Genomic DNA, 27,490 nt, shown 5'->3' on the forward strand with positions numbered 1-27,490 from the left:
TCAGGGCAATTATTGAGTAAAATGTTTTATTCTTCGATATCATAATTGGAAAAAAATACCAAAATGTAAAAAAAAATCGAGACGTAGACCGGTTTCGAACCGGTGTCGCCAAAATAGTAGTCCAGTGTCGTATCCACTGTGCTACGAAGGCTGAGGCTAAACGGTTGGAATATTCAAGATATATACCTAACTTGGTTATATCATATGATAACATCGACTAGCCAATCACGCATAAGGAATGAATTCTACTAGGTAAACATACCTAGTAATGTTTTTAACGGAAAAATAGGAATAAACTGCGGAAAATAAATTAATTGTAAACTATGTGGTACTTCAGTAAGTAAGTTTCAATGCATTGTACACATCGATACCAAGTTTATATCAGTTTTCGAAACTTATTTTTTTTTGGCCATCTTATCATACGGAGTACAGCCCCTTTAAGAAACGAAACTATAACTTGTAATAATTTGTAATAATTTGTAATCTTTGCATGCCAGGCCCGCCATTTTGACAATAAATAAATAAAATTACTGACTAAAACACATTTGTTTTACTTTATTCAATGACAAGGTCAAGACGTAATAGTGCATGTACATTGTCAAAATCAATCTTAACAGTGAATTATCAATAACTTATAAGGGTACACAAAATTCAGGTTCAAGTAGATACAGTAAGAGACAGTAAATTTCAATGGATAATTTATGTACACAACAAACAGGTACAAGTGGATATCATCGAGGGGGCGTGGTTTATCTTGGAGCCGCATGAAGACAACCAGTTTTGCATCTGCTCGAATGCTGCCCAGGCGTACACCTTTAAGATACGACCTCATACGCTAGGCCGGAATTCTATCACTGTTTCTGTAAGTATGACCACTTACTTTATTCGTCTGATTTTGAAATGATAAATTCCGGCATGAAATGCCAGACGTATTGTGGCAAGTTGGTTTCCTCTAGGTACTCTGTTTACCCCAACAACACAAGATCACACTCTCGCGTAACATCGTGCCAAAATATTGTGGATGATTGTTTGTTTCAGTGTAAGATCGTAATATATTGCACAGAGTGGGCACAAATGCTAAATTTCACAAGTAGCATTACAATGAGTGAACTATTTACTTTTAGTGTTCGAGGAGTTAAATATGTTGCGATCTTACACTAAAACCAACAACTTTTCTTTTCATTATTTGCCGAAAAAATATATGAAATAAAAATAATTTTAGTTTTTCATGAAAGCGCACTAAATTGTATGCGGAAGTAACGTCATTTCGGAAATTGTGTTCTAGCCCTGTGCGCGCTGACGTTTGATTTGAATTTGAGAGCTGGGTAAAACTTCAATACAGTGTAAAATATCAGATTCTTATACTCCAAAGAAATATGGAGTTTTATCAGTGAAATAACCACACTGAAAATATCCATAATTATCAATTTGATATTTTCACTGCAAAATAAGGAATGAAATTATTAACGTTCAGAACTACTTTTAAAATCCATTTTAGTTACTTCCCCTTGATCGAAGCAGAACACTTCACTTTTTAACCAGAAAATGTTGGCAAATAAAATATTTAGAATTTAAAGGAATGTTATATACGTTTAAATGAAGACATATTTGGAAAATAACAACTTACCGTTTATTAGAAAAATTATAAATTCTTAATCTTGAAGCTGAATGTTCGAACATTTGCTTTCATACCAAACAAATTACAGACGAAAACAACTGTTCAACATAAAAAGAATGCTATATAATTGTTCACATGTATTTTGAACTGTTTTTCGTTGTAATATGTAATACGAACTTCCCGGAAAATTCACACGGAAGCCACTCGTGAAAATATGTTCTTCTATGACTTTCCTAAAAAAATACGCTCTTTCACTGAAATAAACGAACATCTTCTATATAATTTTGTAATAAATGTTTATATATTTAGATATAAATTTACTGAATTTACATCTTTTTCTATATATCTATTGTGATAGAATATTTATAGTTTAAAAGTCTACCCACTTCCATAACTCTACTAAACACGTTTCTACAAGTGTGTTTTTCTACAAGTATCAAGGCGTCCACCATCATCCACGTGTCGACAGGAGAAACACTTGTCAACACGTTTATGTTCGAAACGTGTTTCTAGCTTGACCGATAGACGTACCTATTTTATTGTTTCATATCAGAGCATGTGCTTTTACACTTTAATGTATTTGATGGATCTGAAAATTGCGGCTATAGTAAGTCGTAAGACTTGCTGCGACTAAGAGATTCGATTGATAACAAATATTCTCCAGTAGTTCATTGAGCGTTGTCGTAATTTGTACGATGCAAATTCATAATAATACGAACTAATGGTTGATTATAATGTCAGAAAAAAATATTATTGAGCGTTCAAGGACTTTAACCCTAAACTTTAATGATGACGATACAATTTTATGCAACCTGATTCTCTTGTCATGTTGTATTGTGTGCCTTGTTCGGCATCTTTGGGCTTTTGATACGTGTCTCTTTAAACACGCTTAATAGTGTCAATATTTTGAAAGCTGGTCTCAAGCCTTTGTTTCTACTACATTGTTTAATATTTACGTGTTAGCTGCCAACAAGGTTACCAAAGTATTAGCGTTCAAAAACCCGTACCTTTTATTGTTGCAGGCGTTTCTGCGAGAACACCGAGTAAGCTGTCATAGTACTCAGTCACCTCCTGGCTTTTCAAATAAACGCGCTACAGAACTTCTCGTCCGAGATATCCTTGTGCAGGTATGTTGGTGGTGTACGGAGCCCCTGAAGTGACAAAAGGAATTTTTATTTGCCTTTAACAAAATAAAAAAAAATATCGAGAAAAAGTAAGTATTCTGTTTTAAACATAAAATGAAATTTGTTATAACAAACTATTACTTTGTTATTTCAATTTCAGGAAATAAATATTTGTAATGAACTTAAAATATCAAAATTATTCTTTTTCTTTCGTTATAGCAAAACAGGTAAAATGAATTAACCGAAAACAAATATGTGTTAAGTCATTTTAAAGGTTCCTTAGTTGAACAGCAAACACATCGTTAAGAATACTATGACACTATTGTTACTCATTTCACAAAGTTTTTTGTTATTTAATTCTTCATATATTAAGTGGAAACATATTTACAACTTCGATTTTAGAATATAGGTCTAAGTTAATGAATTGCTATATATGTGTATTCCATGTATTCCATTTATTCCGATTTATTGTTTATATGTAATCAAGGTAAATGTAATGGGATGACACATGTTAAAATTGACTAGTTTTGATAATGTGTTGATATTCAGAGACTGTGTTATCAATATTCCGTCGTTAATGGAACAGTTAAGACTGCGATAAAATAGTTTCTCTCTTTAACGCACTGACGTGAGGGATCCAAGCGTCTTTGGTATGCTACCTATTCAATGCATTTAAATCGATAGGTCACGTTAATTACTAAACACTTTTATTGAAAGCTGTTAATCCTCGACCAAATTTGTATAATCTAAAATTGTTGTCGTACAAAATATTTGTGAAACTTTAACCAAACTCAAATATTGAAAGTGAGTACAAATGTATTGTTTGTACCAATAACGATGTAGAGATGTTTGCCACTTTGATATATTTTTCTCTTCGTTAAGAGAAGTAAGTAAATAATTGGGTCATCTTTTTTAAGATGATACAAAGAATGTTCACATTTGTAAATTTGTTCTTTACTAATATTGACTCTTATTTAAACTTTAGTTTTAAGTGTGTATGTTATGCTTTATTTTATAATTTATGTGTATAATGTAATGCCAGGAACAGGAAGGTTTGAAGAAAATAGCATTTGATAATAAGATCAACAGCCTTACATCGAAATAAAATATAATTATGTTTGTTATGCTAATAGCGCATGTGAACTGCCTACGATAGTGTTTACCCGGTTACTCGTTTGTAGATTTCTTTTTTTAATGTTAATGGTATAAATTATATATTTACTTAATACAATGTTATAGGGGGATAGTAGCTTGGCTGTTGTAGAATATTGTAGTATTGTCATATCCTTTTTATCGTCACCACTAGCCACTAGGGAAATACGCACATGTGTATAACGTTATATTCCTGACAAAGTCTTCGTATTTTATACGCATTGATCAACATAAAAATGGACATGGCAGAAAAACAGTTTTTGTTTGTTTGTTTTGTTAAACAGTTTTCAGAAAAAGTTTTCTACTACTCATTCTCCACAACCGTTTCATTGATATTATATGTAAGGTAAACAAAAACAAGACCTTGTTTGTGTGCACTTTAAGCAAAACACTCCTCACTCTTATTATAGTTGTTTACTTCAGTGGGTAACGGAACGACCATTTTGTCCTACAATGCAGACAGTGTGTTCATACCTTATTACACAATTGTTTCTCTATTTCTGTACCGTTATGCCATTGATCGTTGATCTTCGTCTACAGAAGGAGTTGGGGTCCCTTATCGTAGAAGTACTTTGGGTTTACCTTTTAGTTTATCACTATTTGTTTTATTCTAAATGTTCCTCAAGTTAATGTATGCTTTGATTAGATTTACTATTCACTTTTTAACTTTACTCGGGAGTTTTGGGATAAGAGTGAGGTTGTTTACATAAACTAGTTTAAACCTCCATTAAATTTACATTTTCCTGACAGTTCCAAGGCGGCACCTAACAATCATTGATAAACACACCTAGTTGTATATATATTATATGTAGTGCGTTGTTGGTGGAGTTTTGTGTTGTTGCTTCATGTTTCTGGTTTGTGTTTGTTTGTTTTTGTGTCCTATGCCATTGGCATTGACCCTATGCCATTAAAGGGGGTTTATGTTTAAAAATTCCTTTCCAGGCTGAAGGTTTTGAGGAGGAGAAGACACTTTCCAAGTTCATATGTCCACAAGGTTTGTTCCCTGTTCGTTCTTCCACGTGATAGGCAAGCTCACATGTTGTTGGAAGGTGATTATTGTCAACAATAACAATTATCACCTCCCTAAGTCTTCACTCATATGCCTGTCTGCAAGAACCGTTTGGCAGCACAGTCATACACAATGCATATAAGTTCCACATACTGCATATTTCTTTGCATACATGTCATAAGTAATCGCGTTTTGTGTCACTCAAAACTTTAATTGGTAATAAATTGAATACTTGTTAATTTGACACTTATTTTTCTAAATACAGTACATGAACTATTATTCACAATATGCTCACATGATTATTGACTAGCACACCGTGTATATAAATAGTTTTCATAGCACACCGTGTATATAAATAGTTTTCATAGCACACCGTGTATATAAATAGTTTTCATAGCACACCGTGTATATAAATAGTTTTCATCGAAAATGAATGTTTCAAACATAGCAACACATACAAACGTCGGAAAGCCATAATAAAAACACATCGAATATATGTATATATATATAAAAAATATTCTCGTTTGAGCCGTTAGGTTAAATTATGTTATATGCCTTTTTTGAAGTTTTTACACGTATCATAAATGCTCCTGAACACATATCTTAAGCAAATTAGATGAAAAATGTTACCGTTGAGATCATTTTTTTCTTATGTAACTATAATTATCAAAAGACACATTCAAAATAAAAATTGCAAACATGTATATCTATAGACGCGATCTGAAGACCAGATAGAATGAATATGAAGGATACTGTCGCCGAAATCAGTCATATATATTTAGCATTACAAAATTGCTCAAATGAAATTTGATTTAGCAAGTGGTCCATTTGTATGCAGAACAATTTTAAGAGCAAATATGTAATGTGCACACAGATACCTTCATTTGTGAAACTCGTATGAATTTATTTTTAGTAACGTGACAGTTTCTAATATACCCTTTATTGCTCAATTTCGGAATAATTCAACTCACTGTTTAAACGATGTAATACAGAATTGAATAAGAAATATTACAAAGTGAACATTCGTTATGAATGACACAAAGTGGATGTATGGTCAGTATTGATATGAATAAAATAATCTTAAACAGTCGTTTAATACCAGATTCTACTGATGGCGTATATAGCGAGGTCTTACAGCCAGATATACCAGACACCGACTACATAGTGCCGGGATCTCTCAGGGGATGGGTCAATATCGTAGGTAATGTATTTTAAGTTTTGTTTCAACGTGTGAAGTTGATATCTGTAAAACTAGTTTAAATGTTGTTTCTATAATTATTTATATGATATGAACTCATAAATAACCAAAGTAATTTTATATTTTAAAATTGCAATTCAACAACATGACTGTGTTAATCATTATATCAGATGTTGATAATTGTGGAGCATAAACGACTCCTTTGTCTTTGTCAGGCGACATACTTGGTCCCGTCCTGGGTGGGTTAGAGGACATAGTTCAGTTGCCAACGGGGTGTGGAGAACAGAATTTGATTCGTCTTGCTCCCAACATAGCCGTCCTTCGTTACCTGACGGCTACCGGACAGATTACCAACGACATTGAGCTGAAAACCATTAGTCATTTAGAGAAAGGTGCGATATAATGCTGGTATAGTCTTTCCTCTTTGTTGTTAATGTCGTTCTATATTCTACGTTGCTATGGTTATTAAGGTAATAATAAGGAATCATACGAACGCTCTATATGACAAAGTAGCTATGGTAACTAAGGTAGCACATTTACACTCTATATGACAAAGTTGCTATGGTAATTAAGGTAGCATATGTACACTCTATATGACAAAGTTGTTATGGTAATCAAGGTATCGTTTGTAAACTTTATATGACAAAGTTGCTATGGTAATCAAGGTATCATATGTACACACTATTTGCCAAAGTTGCTATGGTAACTAAGGTAGCATATGTACACTCTATATGACAAAGTTGCTATGGTAATCAAGGTATCATATGTACACTCTATATAAAACAGCATCCGGATTAAGTTTGCAAATCCGGAATTTTTGCAAACTTATTTTTTTTATTTTTCACCCAATGTTTTTTATTTTTGTATTTTTAAAATGTGTTAGGTAATACTAATAAGAGATATTTTTTGTTTCCTGAAATTTAATTTAGAAATATGTTTTTTTGGCATTTAAAGTCAACTTTTCCAATGGGAGTCCCATTGGAAAATGGCCTTCCCATTGGAAAATGGCTTTTTCAAGCTTTTCCAATTGGAAAACTGGCTCTATTAAAATTGTGGGAGAATTTGGAACATAATTTTTAAAATTGAAATTGACTGTTTAATTAAGAATATTTTACACTCACTACATGAAAAATAATATATTCATTAAAAATGAAGAACCGATAGATTCATTTAAGGCATTTGTTTGCGAATCCTTCCCATGAGTGAATCTTTCCAATTGGAGGATTCCCACATTCAAAGTGGGAAAGTATGAACATTGGAAAATTCCAATTGGAATATTTGGTTAATGGGAACATTCCAATTGGAGAATAAAGTTCAGTTTTAAAATGGGAAATTTCCAATTGGAATGACAGGTAAGATTTTGTAATGGGAACATGTAGGAAATGGGAATAAAGAAAAATATTGCCATATTTAAAGCAAAAATTAGCAAAATGACACTTCTTACAATGTCCTTACCTGTCAACTGTCGACTTATCCATATTCCTCATCGCTGCTAAACTATACAATGGTTAGCATGACGTCTAACCATCGTATTGCTTCATTAACCCTGTATAAGATACTAGTACAATTTTTTATCCGATTGAAAAAAAAGACAAACAAAAAAATCCATCTTTCATCAATGTCACAAAAACGCTGTCGTTAAGCTTGATTACAAACATCTTGCCATTTAACCGATTATTTTCAAGGTTAAAGGCAACTAAAATTTGGTCAAGAATTAGCATTAATGAAGTTCTTTGAAGTCGAAGATATAAACTTTTTTACACTTCTATCTTTGTAGACCACATGATTATGTTCATATATTTACACAAATTATAAAGGAGTCGGAGAGGTGATGGAGATCTATTGTATGAAAAGGCTTAATTTATGGTATTTATGGGTAAAAATAGTGAAGGAACGACTCGCCATACTGTCATTATTTCATGTACATTGTGCTATATGAAATTATTCTCGTTCACCAGAGTGATGGTGCCATGCGTTATACATTTGATTTATCACTATCAAACCTCTTGTAAATGAGAATGTGTGAATATGGTGTTGATAAATCAATGAATGGTTTAAAAAATAAACATTTTGAATTTTAAAAAAAAGAAGCCTGAACTTGAAGAATACTGCCATGACTAATGAGATGCAATATGCCAGGCCGCAAAAGTTTTATCAGTGAACATATTAACAGACAATTAAGATATTACATTCAAACAGGGAAAAAGTAATATGAAAACCTATCGCTGTCGCTAAAGTAATGCACCAGTCAATGGTAAGCATCCCCCCCACCCCAGGTCCGGGGGGACAGTCGGTGGTTTTGTGTTCGCGCCAAAATAGCGGGGAATTGGCCTTGGACCGACTGTGTAGCTCAGGGAATTTGGTCGAAGCGCTAGCGGTTTAAGCGCCCGGCGTGCGCCACCTCTAAAATAATCGAAGTTTACTGTTTTCATCAATATCGGAGAAACAAAGGTAATAAAATAAGCTCATAATGCACCATTTCCGACTACATACATGAGGGAGTAACCCCAAATTCCCGTAAAACAGTTTATGCCATATACTTTCGGTTCTGAGGGAGGAGCACATGTCAAAAGTTGCGCCCCTAAGTTACTACCCCTCTAACATCAATTCCTGGATCCGCACCTGCGATGTGCCATGTTTCCGCAACCTGGGAGATTTAATAAAAACGCTTCTGTTTCTGGGGCTGTGATTACGAAGTTCGTAATCACTGGTTCTGCTGTAATAAACCAAGATGATACTTGACTTCTACTACTACAAGTTACCTAGATTCACGTGCATTATTTAGCACGTTATTGCTATGTGTTTCACAAGATTTATACCCTGTGTACTGCTAATATTTAGCATTCTAAAACATTTATTGTTGAATAAGATTTTAGCTGATAGCTATTTTCTATTTGTCTGAAGATGATGAAAAACATAATCTTATATATTCAACCTCAAGTCAGTTTCCTAGTCTGAATTTTGAGAGGATACAAAAAGTATTCCTGGTGGGTACAACCTTTAAGGTAAAAGACAGACACAAATACATGCATGCCATACTTTTGAGAGGCTTTGCAGTGGATTTTAGTCTGAATTCCAGGGAATATTGGTCTAAAGTCCAGCGGATTTTGGTCTTAACAATATCAACATTTATTATTTAAGACTAAATACAGAAATTTGAATGCATATTTACTTATATTTATTTAATGATCTAGAATACATACAATAAAAGAATAAATAATATATTATGAAATTATAATCAATTGTCAATGCATATGATAAATAAATAATACATAAAACAAGAGGGCCATGATGGCCTTGAGTAAAAGAGTTTAACCTTTGTTATTAATATAGCTTGTTTCTCAAAGAATATTGAACAAGAGCTGTCAAAGTATGTGACAAATGCCCCCCAATGTGACATTGATCTATGAACAAGTACATAACAAGAGCACCGCGAAACGGAGCATTATACGCCCGAAGAAGATTCGGCTTGAGGTCCTTTTAATGTAGTGATGATTTGTATAAAGTTATTTGAAAATCGCTTTATTAGTTACCAAGTTATGGCCTGTACACGGAATTGCTAACGGACGAGTAACAAAGATGTGGCCCGGACACAGAATTGCTTATGCCCCCCATGGTGATTCTAGTCTTTGAGGTATGGACCTGGAAATTGCGCGCGACACATCCTTTTAATGTAGTGATGATTTGTATAAAGCTATTTGAAAATCGCTTTATTAGTTACCAAGTTATGGCCTGGACACGGAATTGCTAACGGACGAGTAACAAAGATGTGGCCCGGAAACAGAATTGCTAATGCCCCCCATGGTGATTCTAGTCTTTGAGGTATGGACCTGGTAATTGCGCGTGACACATCCTTTTGGACACGGAATTGCTAACAGACGAGTAACAAAGATGTGGCCAGGACACAGAATTGCTAACGCCCCCCATTGGTGATTCTAGTCTTTGATTTATGGCCTGGACATGGAATTGCTAAAGTCCCCCCCCATTGCTAACGGACGAGTAACAAAGATGTGGCCAGGACACAGAATTGCTAACGCCCCCCATTGGTGATTCTAGTCTTTGAGTTATGGCTTGGACATGGAATTGCTAACGTCCCCCCCATGGTGATTCTAGACTTTGAGGTATGGACCTGGAAATTGCATGTGACACATCCTTTTAATGTAGTGATGATTTGTATAAAGTTATTTGAAAATCACTTTATTAGTAACAAAGATGTGGCCGGACACAGAATTGCTAACGCCCCCCCCCCCATGGTGATTCTAGTGTTTGAGGTATGGACCTGGAAATTGCGCGCGACACATCCTTTTAATGTAATGATGCTTTGTATAAAGTTATTTGAAAATGACTTTATTAGTGACAAAGTTGTGGCCCGACACAGAATTGCTAACGCACCCCCATGGTGATTCTAGTCTTTAAGGTATGGACCTGGAAATTGCGCGCGACACATCCTTTTAATGTAGTGATGATTTGTATAAAGTTATTTGAAAACCGCTTTATTAGTTACCAAGTTACGGCCCGGACACGGAATTGCTAACGGACGGACAGATGGACAGACAGACGGACAGACGATGGAGGCCATAACATAATACGACCCTTCGGGCGTATAAAAAGTTTATCTTGCCTGTATGTGTCAAATACATATTGCAAGTTATATTAAATTGCCTCTGAGCAAAAAAACAACAATCATACTAAATGACAGCCAACACTCTTTATGTCCTCATATTCAGCATTCCATTGTGAATAAACACTTAGTGTATCTTTCACCTTAGAGGTAGGGACATGGGTCTTGCACACGACACATTGTCTTGGTATGTTGAAAACATATGGCATTTTCATTTTAAAATCTGTCCATATAAGAGAAAGTCACAGCGCGGACACGACAGCCTATAATTTCCTTCAGGTTGCCATGGCAACCAGAGTTCTGCAAGGAATTAATTTTTTTTAACAATTTTGAAAAAGCACCAACCAAGGATCATTCCTATGAAGTTTCATCAAAATTGTCCAAGCGGTTTAGGAGAAGATGATTGTAACCAATTGTTGACACTTTTCCTTTAGGTTGCCATGTCAACCAGAGTTCTAAATGGAATTAATTTCTTTGAACAATTTTGAAAAAGCACCAACCAAGGATCATTCCTATGAAGTTTCATCAAAATTGTCAAAGCGGTTTAGGAGAAGAAGATGATTATAACCAATTGTTGACATTTTCCTTTAGGTTGCCATGGCAACCGGGCCAAACAAAATTATGTGAACAAATTTAAGAGAGGTCCATGCAAGGACACTTCAAACCAAATTTGCTGAAGATCTATCAAGGGGTTCATGCGAAGAAAATGTTAAGTTTTTTTACTAATTTTAGCTCTGGTGGCCCTTAAAAGGGGCCAAACAAAATTATTTGAAAAGACCTGACAGAAGCCCATGCTAGGATGCTTCAGACTTGAAGATCCATCAAGCAGTTAATAAGATAAAGTTGTTTAAAGGTTTTTCTATTTTTTGCTCTGGTGACCCCTAAAAGGGGCCAAACAAAACCATTTGAACAAAGTTGAGAAAGGACCATGTAAGGATGCTACATATCAAGTATGGAGTCATTCTGAACTTTACTTTCAGAGGAAAAGATGTTCAGTGACAAGACAATGTAAAAACAAATGACCCCTGAGCAAGGCCAATTTGACCCCGGGACAATAATTTGAATACCTTTGGTGTAGGTCCACTAGGTAACACTATATACCAAATATGAAAGCTCTAGGTCTTATATTTTGGAGAAGAGGATTTTTAAAGTTTTATTATATAAGACTATATAAAAACAAATAACTTTCAGGGCGGGGCCAATTTTGACCCTGTGGCAATAATTTGAACAACTTTGATAGAGGTCCACAAGATGATGTTGTATACCAAATATCTAATCTCCTGGCCTTACGGTTCTGGAGAAGAATATTTTTAAAGATTTACTATATAACACTACGTAAAAACAAGGACCCCCTAGGCGGGGTCAATTTTGACCCTGTGGCAATAATTTGAACAAATCTGGTAGAGGTCCACTAGATGATGCTGTATACCAAATATCTAGGCCCTGGGCCTTACAGTTTCGGAGAAGTTTTTTAAAGATTTACTATATAACACTATGTAATGAAACTAGTGACCCCTAGGGCGGGGCCAATTTTGACCCCAGGAGAATAATATGAACAAATTTTGTAGAGGACCACTACATGATGACACATACCAATTTTCAAGGTTCTAGGCCTTGTGGTTTTTGAGAAGAAGATTTTCCCTATATAAGTCTATGTAAAACAAGTGACCCCCGGGGCAGGGCCATTTTTGACCCCAGGGGGATAGTTTTAACAATTTTGGTAGAGGACCACTAGATGATGCTATATACCAAATATTAAGGCTCTAGGCCTTGTGGTTTTGAAAAATAAGATTTTAAAAAGTTTTTCCTTTCCGTTGCCATGGCAACCAGAGTTCTGCATGTAATTCAATTCTTTGAACAATTTTCAAAGGGGACCACCCAAGGAACATTCCTGTAAAGTTTGGAAGAAATTGGCTAAGCGGTTTATGAGGAGATGTCGTTTAAAGTAAAAGTTTACGGACGGACGGACGACAGACGGACGCCGGACAAATTGTGATCACAAAAGCTCACCTTGTCATTAATTATTATAGCACTGCGCATAGTAATATACTTTTCATTTTTTCATTCCCCCCCCCTCCCCCCCCCCCCCCCCGGGAATATATGGCATACACAAACCAAACTTATACTCTCAATTGTTTCAAATGAACATTATTATTTATTAACTATTTTGATTCAATTAGCATTCACATTTAGTCAAGTCACCATGATTTGCATTTGAATTTTTGCTATTTGTAACATTAGACATACCTTATATACTTCATTTGTACCAAAATTAAACAAATAACGATCTGTATTTTAAGATAGCATAATTTGAAAAAAAGAAAAAAAACAACTTTTATTACTTAATTAATTGCTTAAACAATAAACATACATTTTTCCATCCTTTTTTATGAAATTCAAAAGCCATTGCATTACTCTTCATATTGACAAACAAGAAATAAAAATAGTTCATGTATGTAATCATCTATTTTATTTAATTTAAACAATCATTTGATATCATTATAATTTAGTTCTTACAAATCATGTAAGTAATTTCACTTTCAATAAATTGAGAGTTAATAAACAGTCACATGACAAATTCCTTTTATTGGATCTTCAATGTCAGATGGAAAGCTATTATTAAGGACCCAAGTGATGTTTGTTCCTGCATCTGAACTGCCTAAATGCAGCCAATTAGAAATTTTGCATTGAATGTTACATATTTGGGTTAATTAAGGGCTATAATCCCTGTCCCGACAATTTTGAAGATAGAACTTAAGAGAAGTTATTGACTGGCTAAAAGAAAAATATAAATTGAGGAATATAGGCAATGTAATCTTTACAGATATACAAAAATGATTCGCAGATACATATTTAGACTTATCGACATTTTACTTAATATCAGGTTCTTACAAATTATTTATAATATTATTCTTCATATACATACACATTATTTAGTAAACAGTACTGTTTCAACAATTCAAACAAATACATAGTTACAAATCAAATGTTGCTGTATTATGGCAAACACTTGGTGTTCTATCAGTACTTTAACTGAACTGGAACCTCAGATCAACCCATAAAGAAATGGAGTCTAGTAACTTCCCACTCGCCTGCCTCTTGGAACAACTGGGCCATGATTTTACCAGTTACCAGTAAGTGTTCTTTTAGACCATCATGTTGATCAAAAATGTAATCAGACAAATCAAGACTGTCCGTAACTGGAAATTGGACCTGTTTCAATACATAGGCCACACTTTTTTTATCCAACTCCTTCCAAATGATGGGTAGTGACATGGACATTCCTCAATCTAACTTCTGCAGTGACTTCATTCATTCCTTTAGTCAAATACGGACAGTGTGAGCTGTTGAGCTCCTGTGACATCACATTTTATTGTGAAGAATGTCCAGCATAGATGGCTTGTCATCTAATGTAGCTAATATGTCCGCCCGGTCAGCTCAATCGGTAGAGCGTTGGACTCTGAATTGGACATCCCGGGTTCGATTCCCGGGCGGACCAGGTCACCTCTGTTGTGATTGGTTATGAAATCCTTTCTACGACCATTCGCACTGTACCACTGCACCTGGCATGTACAGAAGCTGTCAGTTCCTTGCAGAGGTGAAGGCACCTAGTACTGGTTCTGCCCAGGATAGGTGTGCGGTGGTTGAACTGTCACTCTGGGACCCTTCAATGTGCTCACGCCGGGACCCGGAGTATAAACTACTAACACCACCACCTGGCAGCCTGCTCTGAAGCTTGTCCATAGCCCCATATGTGTGGCCAGTCATCCATTATCCCCATTTTAATGATAATCTGAAAATAATCCCAAGCACATTTATATGCATATTTATTATATCATATCCACTTCTATACACTTATCTTCTCTAGGATGTTCAAACAGGCTTGATGTGACAATACAAAATGTGAAGACAAATAAACAGTGAGATACAACAAGTATATTGAATTTTCTGTCTGATTTAAAATGATTTGTAATATAAACAGGACAGGTGAAACTTCCTATTCGACAAATACCTTTTTTTTTTATTGTCATTTCCAAGCATTTTTTATGATTAGATTATTTAATATTTCACAACTTAAATACTATCAGGAAGTCATAAGATTAACCATCTATATATATATAATAAATCATATATATATATTTAATATATAAAAACAAGTCATTATACAAATGATATACACAAATTAAAAAGGTATTTATACTTCTGAAACACTGTTGCACAAGCCACTGGGCACAAAGAGGTTGATGAAGGTTTTCCTGATGCCCTTTGAGGTTTCCCCACAATAATGAGAAAGATGACCTCTGAGAGAGATGGTGGTTATTTCCTGAAACATTAAATTTATACATGTTGTATATAATTTAAAAACTAGAAATGTGTCCATAGGACACGGATGCCCCCACTTCGATTTTTTGTCACAGAAAATAAGCCATAATGATTATTCAGGATAATCTGCACATATAGGATAAGTTGAGTTGAGTTGGGTTTTACGGCATCGCAAGACTGTATAGGTTATATGGCGCCATTCAGGCAGGAAAAAACTTGTTGGATCCACATTGGACACATACTTTTCAAGAATTAGATTGGAAACATATATCTTTGAAGTATTTTTGGCAAAAAAGGGCCGTAACTTCTAAATGACTAAAGCGATTTCCATGACTATCGAACTTGATCAAGATATTATGGTCACAAACATGTGTTTAAAGTTTGGTGAGGATTGGACAAACAGTTTTCAAGAATTAGATTGGAACATATATTTTTGAAGTATTTTTGGCAAAAAAGGGCCGTAACTCCTAAATGACTAAAGCGATTTCCATGACTATCGAACTTGATCAAGATATTATGGTCACAAACATGTGTTTAAAGTTTGGTGAGGATTGGACAAACGGTTTTCAAGAATTAGATCGGAAACAATCTTCGGGACGTACGTACGTACAGACAGACAGACGTACGTACGGACAAGGGCAACCCTTTATGCCCCCACAAAGTGGCGGCATAAAAAGGACACTTGACAATATACAGAATGCTGTACATAAAATTCATAAGTCCTATAAATAAATGCTTTTGAAAAATTCCAGAACATATAAACAGCAAAACCCAAAACCTCTTGATTTTGTTCTCAATTGGCCAACAGAAAGTATTTTTTTTTCAAGAATCCATGAAAACCAGTGATATAAAACTGCTGACAAAAAATTAGATCATGCATTTTTCTTTAACTGTTAGTAATAGTTTAACCCACAAAACATTGGCTTTCAAACGAAAATATGCAAATCTGCGATATGATCTATGTCAGCAGTCTTTTATCATTGGTTTGCAGATACTATTAAACCCAAAAATTTGCTCTTTCCAAGACAAAAAAAATAAAAAAGTTGTAAAAACGGTAAATTTGTGAGAGTGCATGCAGCTTTAATAATAATTAATATATTCTTGTAATGAAGCTGTTATGTGCTAAAAATAGAACCCAATGAAAAATAAGCATATCCTAATAAGCCTAGCTTTAATATTATGAAGTATTTACTGAATCAAATAGACATATATAGGCAAATGACTGAAAAGCTACCATAATTAAAGCTGCACTATCACAGATTAAACATTTCGACAACTTTTTAATTTTTGTCTTGGAACAAGCCAATTTTTGCTACAATCCATGGAAACCAGTTAATAAGACTGCTGACAAAAAATTAGATCGCGGATTTTTATATTTAAGTTCATAAATTGATGTTTTATGCATTTTTCTTAAACCGTTAGTAAGGTTTTAAGCTCTAACATTTTCGAAAATATGAAAATCTAAGATCTGTTTTTTTATCAACAATCTTACATCAATGGGTTGCAGATATTTACGCAAAAATTTGCTCTTTCCAAGACAAAAAAGTTGTAAAAATGGTAAATCTGTGAGAATGCAGCGTTAAGAGTATTTTTTAAACTTATAATGAAAGTCATTTGCATTTATTTTACATAAGCACGAAAACTAATGTGTTATTTATTCTCCTTTATAAAAATGTAGGACAAAACATCCCATGTCATTTTTGACTAAGGGGACAAAACACATCCAACCCATTTAGACAGGGTTGACAAAACAACCCAGATCATTTTGACATGGTGGACAAAATAACCAGGAAAATATTGGCAGTTCAAAAAGTTAAGTCCCCCCTCCCATCCTACCAACACTTGAAAGATTAAAACTAATTGGCCATTATCAAGATGTGTTTTATTACCCCCAATAAACACCCTTTTTCACTTAATTTATTAGGTTTAGAAATGTTACTATGGAGATCTTTATCACAGCATAAGGAAGACACAGTGACTTTAATCATAAGGATTTGCTACAAAGCTACAGTACAATATTAAGTTCAGCATTATGATAATCCTTACTTCAAAACACTCTTCTTAAAAAGGTGTTCAAGGCCAAAATCTAATATTCATATTCATTACAGGCTGCTTTGCATGACAATTATTAATTTCAGATATTTGCTTTAAGCAATTTATTTTTAATTATAAAAACACTTTCTCATAGTTTTCATCTTCTTTTTGATATTGACATGTTAATATTAAAGGGGCCTCATTTGTTTTTAATATTTACGTTAGTCTTATATTAAAGCTGCAACCTCACAGATTGAACGTTTTGACAACTTTTTTAAAAAATTTTGTCTTCGAACAAGCGAATTTTTGCGTAAATATCTGCAAACCAGCGATAAAAGACTGCTGACAAAATATCAGATTGCAGCTTTTCATACTTCCATCCAAAATTGATGTTTTATGCATTTTTCTTAAACTGTTAGTAGTAGTTTAAGCTGTAAAACATTAAATTTGGAATGGAAATATCAAAATCTGAAATCTAATCTTTAGTCAGCAGTCTTTTATCACATAAGCAGGTATTTACACAAAGAAATTCTAATACATAAAGTTTAAACAAAAAATAAAAAAGTTGGAAATCAATACATACACAAGTTGACTAACATATATTTTGAATAATAGATCTTAAATTACTTTCCAAAAAATGCATTTAAGGAAAAGTTACTTACTGAAAACAAGACTGTAACAATGCATGTATTTTAAAGTGAAAACGCATATATATTATGTATTTTAAAAATGTAATCCTTTATACTTTTTACTCTTTCTGTTTTTAAAAAGGATGTAACCCTAACCAAATCATTTTATTTTTGGCCCTACTATAACACAATCAAGAATTTAGCCCCACATTCCAGAATGCAGGGCTTAAATTGTGTTATCATTTTGATCACTGACATGACATCATTGACAAAATAAGGATTCAAAAATCTTTGTTTCCGCCCAACTGACCCTATTTTTATCCTTCTGATCCTTTTTTGTTTTTGGTGTTTTGATCAATATGTGCTTTTTTAGTAAAGACCTTAATAATTCCCTGATATAGGTCAGTTTGCCAAAGAAACATGGTCCTAAAAAAAACAACAGTTACCGTATGCCTACCTTTTTTGATATTTAACTGGAAACTATGAATACTTTTTTTTGGCCTAAGCAACAATTTTTGTTTGAAGCCAGTGTGCATGTGCATACTGTGTATTTTTTTTACTTAATTACATTGTATTGTCTGCGAATTACCAATATCAAATCCATTGTCCTATTTAACAGGATAATGGTTTTGATAATGGTCCCATGTATTATCATTATAAAAAGTGTAGGAATTTTATTCAAGACCATTTGCAAGATGTGTCATGTTTGGTGTCAATATTATGCTTGAATGATCATATTTTATATTTGTCATTGTTAGATATTTAATTTGTATAAAAAAATGAGCAATAATAAAACCTCTAAAGTTTTTTCCTCAGTTGGTAAGAATTACACCTGTTGTTGTTGTTGGGTTAATAAAAGTCTGCTTGCCTATGGCTCCATTATGGCTTGACCCTGTCACACCCCCTAGTGTGACTGAAACATATTTGTGAGGCCAAAGGGGGATCTATCTTCATTGAATGTCAGTATTTATTTTAGCTCCTACCCTTTTACTTGACCTGGCATCGCCCCTTTCACTGAACCTGACATCTGATTGGCTGAATGAATATGCCTTTTAAAGGTTTCCTTATGACTGACAGCCCCCACCCCCCACAGAGAAAGACTGGTCATTTGAGACAATCACTATCATATTTTGAAAAGGCGGCTATATGCATGACTATGAATTGGCTTGTAATTGATTTAAGATAATGATCATTATCTGCAGTTATGCACTTAAATTCATAAAAAATTCATGTTCCTTATACTATGAAAATTTTGGAAGAAATACATGACTGTCAATTTAGAATTGAACTTAATTTCCATGTAAATATCCTTAAATTGTATAACATGTCGAAGGCAAAATGTAGATTTTCACAGATTGATACAATTGCTAAAAGGCATGTTCATTTTTTCAAGATAATGACATTAATAGAAGGTTTCTACTTTGTGTAAGGTTTTCTGAATTTAAACATTTTTTTTTTGTCTTCAAGTCTCTTAACATTACCAAATAAAAAGAACTGTCCTCCAGTTTGTATTATGTAGAATAAGATGTAATTTGGAAGTAACTGTAATTTGTTACAAAGATGGTTTAACCAAAACTTAATGAAAATCCCACATTGATTTCGTGCATTTATATATATATATTAATACATATAGCCCGGAATAGTTGTAGCCCGGAATTATAGCTATTCTAGTTTTTCCGACCTAATCCTCCGGTACAAACAAAATTAAACCGTTGTAATATACACACATTACTTCGGAAACAATAGAGTCATTGGACTGTTACATGAATTTCAATAGCTCGAAATTCACCTTTTATTTGTTACTTCCGGGCTATATGTATTAACATAACAGGGTTTTCCCATGCTGGTACAAATAAAAGGCGAATTTCGAGCTATTGAAATTCATGTAACAGTCCAATGACTCTATTGTTTCCTACGTATAATTCCGGGCTACAACTATTAAGAGCATATACTATCACACTCATCTGATATATTAGGGATTAAATTTATGTACCAGTACATTATCTTACAGAATGATAGTGATAGTCATTATCAAATTATTATCCTGATTAATAAGTAAGTTGTTGAGTGAAAACTATTTTTAAATTGAGACAATAAGGTGGATGACATGTTAAGTTATTGAAAGCTTTGAAGATTTTATACAAAAGTTATAAGTTGTCTCAATTTATGATTTCGAAAACCATTAAATTTGCAGGCCTAAGCATTATGAGCCACTCACAGACTTTGATGGAATTGGTAAAAGACAAAAAATAAATATTTACTTTCTTAGTGTTGCAATGCAAAAGATACTGGGCCTACTTTCTATCGAGTAAAACATTCTTAATATATATATATATATATTTAGCTTTTTTCCATTTGCCAAATAATGGAAAATTATTTGAACTTGATTTTGTAAAATAATTATTTTTTATCCTGACTATATAATTATTTAGTCTTTAAAACAGACTCTCTTCCTTTTAAACTCTAAAATATCTTTAAAAATAAAATATAATACATTTAAACCCATTAAGATTTAATTAATTATTTAAACAGGCCAGTCTGCACTGCCTTTTCAGTAAGGATTTTAGTCAAAATCATATCTTCGTAAGAACAAGACAGTACACCATAGGTAATTATGACCCCCCCCATAATTATGCATATTATGCATATTTGTATACATGTATTAGCTAGACAATATACAACGATAAGTGTATTGTATATATTAGTGAGAAAATAAATGCATTAATAAATAAATAAATACAGATTTATACTGGTAAATAGATTTATAAATATAAATATTTTAGGAAAGATAAACATTAGATAAAAAATATTATCAAAGCCTTTTTAGCCATATTGTATTGGCTGGTGGGGTTACTCAAAATTACCGTGCATGGTCCGCTTACAACCAATTAAATATTTTCAATAGCTCTGAGAATGATTCATACAATCTTTGATATGATGTCAGATTTTTTTACATGGCATGGCTTGACTTGATCAATATAAATTTTATATTATATGACTTGCACAATTCACATGACTTTTCATATATATCCTTTAAGTTTTGTGTGATAATAGATCTTTGATCTAAATTTGTGATTCAAAACTTAAAGATACATATATGTATATATATATATTTACTGCTTCGGAATCACACTTTACACACAAGACATGTTAAAATAGATTATTGTACTCACTGTTTTTTAATTTAAGTTTATTCATCAAACTCTGTCACTCTAGCTGTCTCTGTATTATCAGCATCACACATCAACTAAAACAAAAAATAATAAGAATTATAACAAGAAAGGTTCAAGTAGTTAGAAAATATATGGGCTGTCATTGGACATATAATATAACAATTTACCATGATTCCATGAAATATTTTTACAAACTAGCAAACCTGAACTCCTTTGTATTTTTTTACATCTTTGTGAGATTTTGCATAAAGCATCTATCTAATTCTTTGTTAATTTACCACATTAAAATTTATTGATTAACTGTACTTTTATTTATTTTATAAATATCTTATATGTTGTGCACCAGTCAATTGTAACCCTGGCGCCCCCAGGTCCAGGGAATAGCGGGGACTTTGACTTTCGGTCCAGCCAACCCTGGGTCTAATCCCCTCCCCTGCGGGAACGAACTGATGGTAAAACCCCGGCCAAATGCCCTTGCACACCAGAGACTCTATATAAGGCCCAATCTCAGCTAAATTTGGCTCAAAGACAAAACCACTGCGGTCACCCGGCCCTGTGTGGCCACATAGAAAGTAAAAACACGGCCCATTTCCCGACTATTCCCAGTATACCCCCAGACCGGGGGGTGTGCGTGGTTAGTAACCGTTACAATTGACTGGTGCATTGGTTATAATAACTGAGAGGCCTCAAAGATGCTCACATGACTGTGACCTTTTTGACCTTTTAGCAGATTAGAACAAAGAAAGGATTTTTAAGAAATATACTCAATGAAACAGAGTGAAACTTTATTCAGGGGCTATACACCGTATGATGAAATAGCGAAAGAAGAGAAAATTGTCGAAAACTGACATGAATTTGGTATCAATGTGTACAATGCATTGAAACTAACTAACTGAAGTACCACATAGTTTACAATTAATTGATTTTTCACATTTTTTTTCCATTGAAAAAGATTACTAGGTGGGTATACCTAGTATAATTAATTTTTATGTGTGATTGGCTAGTCGATGTTATCACTTAATGTTACCAAGCTAGGTATATATTAAATCAAATAAACAAATGTAAACTTTCATAGCAGTGGATACAACACTGGACTGCAATTTTGGCGACCACAGTTTGAACCCGGTCTCTGTTATTTTTTCTTTACATTTTGATATTTTTTTACCAATTATGATATCAAAAGGATAAACATTTTATTGAATAATTGTCCTGTATACTGGGACTGACCCTACTGTTTGTATAGTCCATTGGTTAAAGAAAATAGATTAAAAAAGAGAAAAAAATAATTGTAAAGTGTTTGTTTAAGGTAGCACTACCCTAATGAAAACCTCCACTTGAAATGCTTCATTTTAATGTTTTATCCTTTATTGTTAAGCACAAACCTACACATCTTTTGTGGGTTCATGTGAGCAGTTCAACTTCAAAGCAACCCAGAAGCTGACATACATGCCATATCCCCCGGAGGGGGAAAAATCCCCTGGAATTTCGACCCATCCCCCGGTCTCCCGGAGGGGGATGAAAATCCCCCGAAATTAAAAAAAGTGTGTTTAAAATTACGCAAAATTATCACAGGGTTTAATTATACATGCCTGTTTGCAGTTATAATGCCCTTCTTGTCTTAATTGGATTATCAACTGATGGTGTGTTTTAACAACACCAATTGGGTGACACTTAATAAGTCAGCAGGGCACATTTCATGCATTGTTTTGATTGAAACTGTTAGAATTTGCATAAGAAATGTCAATTAGACTGGTCAGATAAAAGGACGATTTTCATTGGTTAAAACTATAGGTTTTATCCAATCAGAGAGGATGTAACAAATTAAAGTGTTTAAACATGTGTCATTGTCATCAAAATGATTTATGATTTAAAGGTGACAGTACATTATTTGGTAAAGAAAAGGATTAAAATTAAAAAATTAGGATTAAACTAATAGACAATGCTGTTCTTTGTTATGACCCACTAATATGTTTACATACATGACATGACCTTCATCTCAAATATCGGAGAATAACAGAACTTCCAGAAGAGAAACTGAAAGTAGACAATTCGGATGAAATGACTTTTATTTATTTTAATATTATGGTGGTGATGTTTTTTATTTTTTGATGAATGCCAAAAGATGATATGTTTATGAACTTAAACAATAAATTATGCATTTGCTTTTTATCAGAAGCAAACAAATCTGACTATTTGGAAATTGAAATGAAAAATATTGATAAATCATTCCATTCTCTCTATTAGTCTGAAAGTCATCATTTATGATCATAATGAGCAGATTTTGTATCCAATTTTAGAGGAAGGTAAGCCCATTAAATTGTCTCTGAAACATATTTTTCTGTGAAGTATTCTATTTTGCAAGTGAGTGCTTTTATTATGCAATATGGCTGTGTCTCATTAAAATATAGATGAAGTGCTGGAAAAAGGGGTAGACAAGGTAAATTGGCACGTGTGTCATGCCCGTAATGCTACATGGCGATGATGAAAATTCTCTGGTATGTGACCCAAATCCCCTTAAATTCTGGACATAATCCCCTCGGGAGTCTTTCAAAATTATGGCAATTTGTTTTTTTGTACTTGCGTCTTAAAATACTCTGAAATTTTGTCAAATTAGACCTGCTAAAAAAAACCCCTGAATACTACCAAAATCCCCCTGAATTTTCAGACTTTTGAACATTAATCCCCCTGAATGGTCTCAAGAAAATATGGCATGTTTGGAAGCATCTTTTTATTTTCCATTACATTAGCTTACATTTTTCAACAGTAGTTTTATTAGAAAATAGTTATTTTCTTATACCGAAGGTAAAACATACTGTTGTTTTTTTTTTGCATAATGTTCCTAAAAGTTTAAAGATATTTCATATTGATAAGGAACAGGTCATGAGTATTTTTTTAACTTGTTGATTTCGCTGTAAAATGACATTCACAAGCTAAATCTTAGTAGACCAAAGAATTGTACGTTTACGGATTTTTGTATCTGTTTTGATATGGCAAATCCTTCACATACAAATTGTTTAGTATCAAAAGTGGGTAGTTATTCCGATCGGGATTCCGGGTTAAAGCATTTAACATCTCAAAAATATCATAAAACAAGAAATATTACCAGATTATGTAATTTTATATCAGTTCCATACATAAAAATGTCATATCCTATGAATAATTATGAGTTTGACGTTTATTTTTCATTTCTTGCTGTCAAAACATAGCGATATATACATGAAGGGCACCTGCAAGGCTTCAGGGCACAATTTTTAAACAATTGGAACATTTCGGCCATGGCTGAGTTGTTACGATTGTATTTACGAGGTCTATCTAGAAGCTTGTCAGTGGTGGCCGAGTTATTACGATTGGGTCGAGTTGTTCCGCTTGGCATAATTGTTGTCTGTGTCAGTCAACTTTTGTTTTATTGGAAAGGTAAATAATGTGTTTTAATGCAAAATAACTTTTCACTTACATGGTAAAGTATGAATATAAACCTTTATGATCAATTTAAACCATAAAATACTTCACTTAATACAATTTCAATATTTTTCAAAACACCCCGGTTTTTGCACAAGCCCGTTTAGACGTTACTGGCTAAGGTCACAAATCCGAACACTTTCTGATGTTTTTTACAATTATCTTGGAGAGTTTATGTTGTAGTAAGTTAAACTTTCGTATGAAACATCTTTGGTTCATGTGAAAACAGCTGTCAAAGTACAGATTCACGATCTCGTCAATATTATGTCGAAAATCGTTCAATTTTATGGATAGTAAATCACCCTTCAAAATACGCTATGGAGGGCACAAATACCGAACACTTGAAAAGCGAAAATACATGGTCATACAATTATAATTAAAAAGTATGCTATAATAAATAAATGGCATTTTTTAGAAAAATGCTTAACAAAACAAGATGAAACTTCGCAAGTGTGACCAAGGCAAGCCTCTGTATTGATCTAGATCATCGAATAATTGATCACGGTAAACAAACGCGTGTTTTAGCCGGTGTTCAGGATTTGTGCCCTGTTAGGAAATGTACCGTCAACCAGTAAGGATTGGAAGAATGTATTTCACGTCTATAATTTTAGACTGGGGGGCGGGGGGGGGGGGCTACAATAATAAGCGATTAGGGATACTTTTTTTATTATTTTGACATTTCATGTGTATCCCTGTAACTGCCATAGTCTTAAAATCGTCAAAAGACCCATTGACGGTCATTTAGGTGGACTATGGGGGGGGGGGGGCATGGTTACAATTGACTGGTGGGGGCTTATAATCGCTTATTATTGTAGCCCCCCCCACTGGGACACCATTTTTTATTATTTTGATATTTCTTAAAATACTCGTTGACGGCTATTTAGGCAGAGTAGCCCCACTCCCTGTCGAAGTGTGGATAAGAAGAGGACTGTTTCAAGTGAACGTTCTTTACGAGATGTCCTACTTATTGACTGTAAAGTAAACCTGGGAGGAAAAGTGCGCCGGGTGTGGGGCTCGAACCCACAACCGCCGGAACACTAGCACGGCGCTCTAACCAACTGAGCTAACCGGGCGGCTGGTTCTTACCCACACACACTACACTCCTCCCCCCATTAACCTTTTAGGCCGACGGAGGCACTACTGCCGTTTACCGCTGCCACCAGTAAAGTAAACCTAGGAGGAAAAGTGCGCCCGGTGAGGGGCTCGAACCCACGACCACCGGAACACTAGCACGGCGCTCTAACCAACTGAGCTAACCGGGCGGCTGGTTCTTACCCACACACACTACAACTGTTTATATATTCAAAAATCAAGACAAAAAATTAAATGGAAAAAAATAAATGACTTACCAATGGGTGTTTGAGATATCCATTTGGCACCACTTTAGTGCCATTCATCGCTCTTCAAAGCTCCATAAAACAAAATCATTCGTCTAACACATTCCCGACATCTTAACACAGATGGTATTGATTACTGTGACATGTTGGTGTTAAACCGGTTTGAAGGTGCATTCACTCGAGTAATAAAGTCAAAGATGCACTCTTAAGTACTGCCAGATAAGGTTTACCACAATAATGTTGTTTCAATATTCCTAAAAGAATGAATAAATGTCGAAAACAATGGTTCTTATGAAGGATATCGAGTTAAATTTGAAAGAAATGAGCATTACACACGGTATTTCTACCTTATGAGACTATAGTAGACCACAATAAATCTTTTAGCATTTACCAATCATTTAATATTTTTTGCGCTTTCTGCTATTAAAAACACGGTTACAATCTTGTTATCAGTAATAAATATTTTCAATAAATGCATTATTTAGTATGTAGTTAAAGGTTTATCAGTCACAATTGATGTTTGTTATATATGTGTATGTATTGATTTTGAATAACAGTGTCACTAAACAAAAAATAAACAAATTTACGCAATTTCACAACCTTTTTTCCAGTTCTTCTGGATTACCCTGTATCCCCTGCCTCGAAACGAAAAGTTAACTTGGACGACATCGGTACGTTGTGGTTGGGGGGGTGGGGTCACCCCCCCCCTCCTTCTGGCCACTAGTGCAATTGCAAAATTAATTTTGATGCGTGAGGGATATACTTAAGCGACGATGTTAACCATTGCTTCAATATTTATGCATGCATATATGTACTTGTTGGCATTTTGGGTGCCTCATTTCTACATCAAAAATGCTCAACCAGGTATGAGTTTATTGTATAAGTTATAGCTCGTAGTTTGTAAAATGTGGTTCTTTAGCAAATTTGTTTTAAATACGAAATAAAAGGTGTTGCTTCCAAGGTATGCATGATCAAAATATCCATAAATTATGTATGAGTCCCTTTTGCTGAGTAGTTATGCTATTTATTTGCCCATGACGTAAAAAGCGTAGGTTCACCCCTGATTAAAACAAGACTTTATTTTCATACTTTCATTGTATTTTGTTCTGCAATTTCAGTATCAAAGAGTTAACTAATTATTTCAGACACATTACCTGGAAAATGATTATTTGGTGCCAATGAGGTACGAGTCCCTTTAAGAATGACAAAGTGTTTTTACAATCAGCTAGATAACAAGTTCATTTTTTCCACATATACAAGATGATTTACAAGTAATCATCATATGTGTATTTTTGCTTCACTGCTATCTTGTAGGATGACTGGCTTATATACTACTACCGGGTATGTAGTAAAGTGAAAACATGGCATTAATTACCAATAGCGTTTATTTTGTAATGCAAAATTCACCAGCCTTACATGTTTGTACAGTTCGATATTTTTTTCTAAAACATATACTAGTATTACTGTTTGAGGAAGGCATTGGCACATGATGCATGTTAACATTCTAAAATGCCTTGCAGCATTTTTAATGGTGTTTAGCTTGGACCAGCTCAAAACCAAATAATAGGGGTTGGAAAGTCTTTGGTTTAGGAGTTAAAAAGTCTTTAATATGGTTATTAAAATAATTCAACTAGGGGTTGAAAAGTCTTTGTTATAGGAGTTAAAAAGTCCAAACAGGTAGGGGTTGAAAAGTCTTTGAAATAGGGGTTTAAAAGTCTAAGGGTTGAAAACTGAAAAATGTTCTTTTTTAGAAGGGTTAAAAAGCCTCTTGGGGTTGAAAGGTCCTGCTCCCCTGCAGAACAGTGTGTATGAA

General features: G+C 34.0%; 1 protein-coding gene and 1 long non-coding RNA gene across 2 annotated transcripts in view; one reads left to right on the forward strand and one right to left on the reverse strand.

Annotated features, from left to right (window-relative positions):
* Nucleotides 1–27,490, forward strand: part of LOC128227734 (alpha-1-inhibitor 3-like) — a 61,136-nt gene that overhangs the window by 22,405 nt on the left and 11,241 nt on the right. Inside the window, exons 20-24 of the mRNA XM_052938538.1 lie at nucleotides 719–862; nucleotides 2,641–2,745; nucleotides 4,837–4,888; nucleotides 6,006–6,104; nucleotides 6,317–6,493. Of these exons, the coding sequence (XP_052794498.1) occupies nucleotides 719–862; nucleotides 2,641–2,745; nucleotides 4,837–4,888; nucleotides 6,006–6,104; nucleotides 6,317–6,493 (577 nt within the window). The remainder of the gene's footprint in view (nucleotides 1–718; nucleotides 863–2,640; nucleotides 2,746–4,836; nucleotides 4,889–6,005; nucleotides 6,105–6,316; nucleotides 6,494–27,490) is intronic.
* Nucleotides 14,081–25,794, reverse strand: LOC128227735 (uncharacterized). Its single transcript, XR_008259848.1, has 4 exons — nucleotides 25,690–25,794; nucleotides 20,882–20,955; nucleotides 14,924–15,046; nucleotides 14,081–14,515 (listed from the first exon to the last, which is right to left on the reverse strand). It is a non-coding gene; the product is annotated as an uncharacterized LOC128227735 (long non-coding RNA).

This window comes from Mya arenaria, chromosome 3 (assembly GCF_026914265.1).
Source record: "Mya arenaria isolate MELC-2E11 chromosome 3, ASM2691426v1".
NCBI classification, from domain to species: Eukaryota; Metazoa; Mollusca; class Bivalvia; order Myida; family Myidae; genus Mya; species Mya arenaria.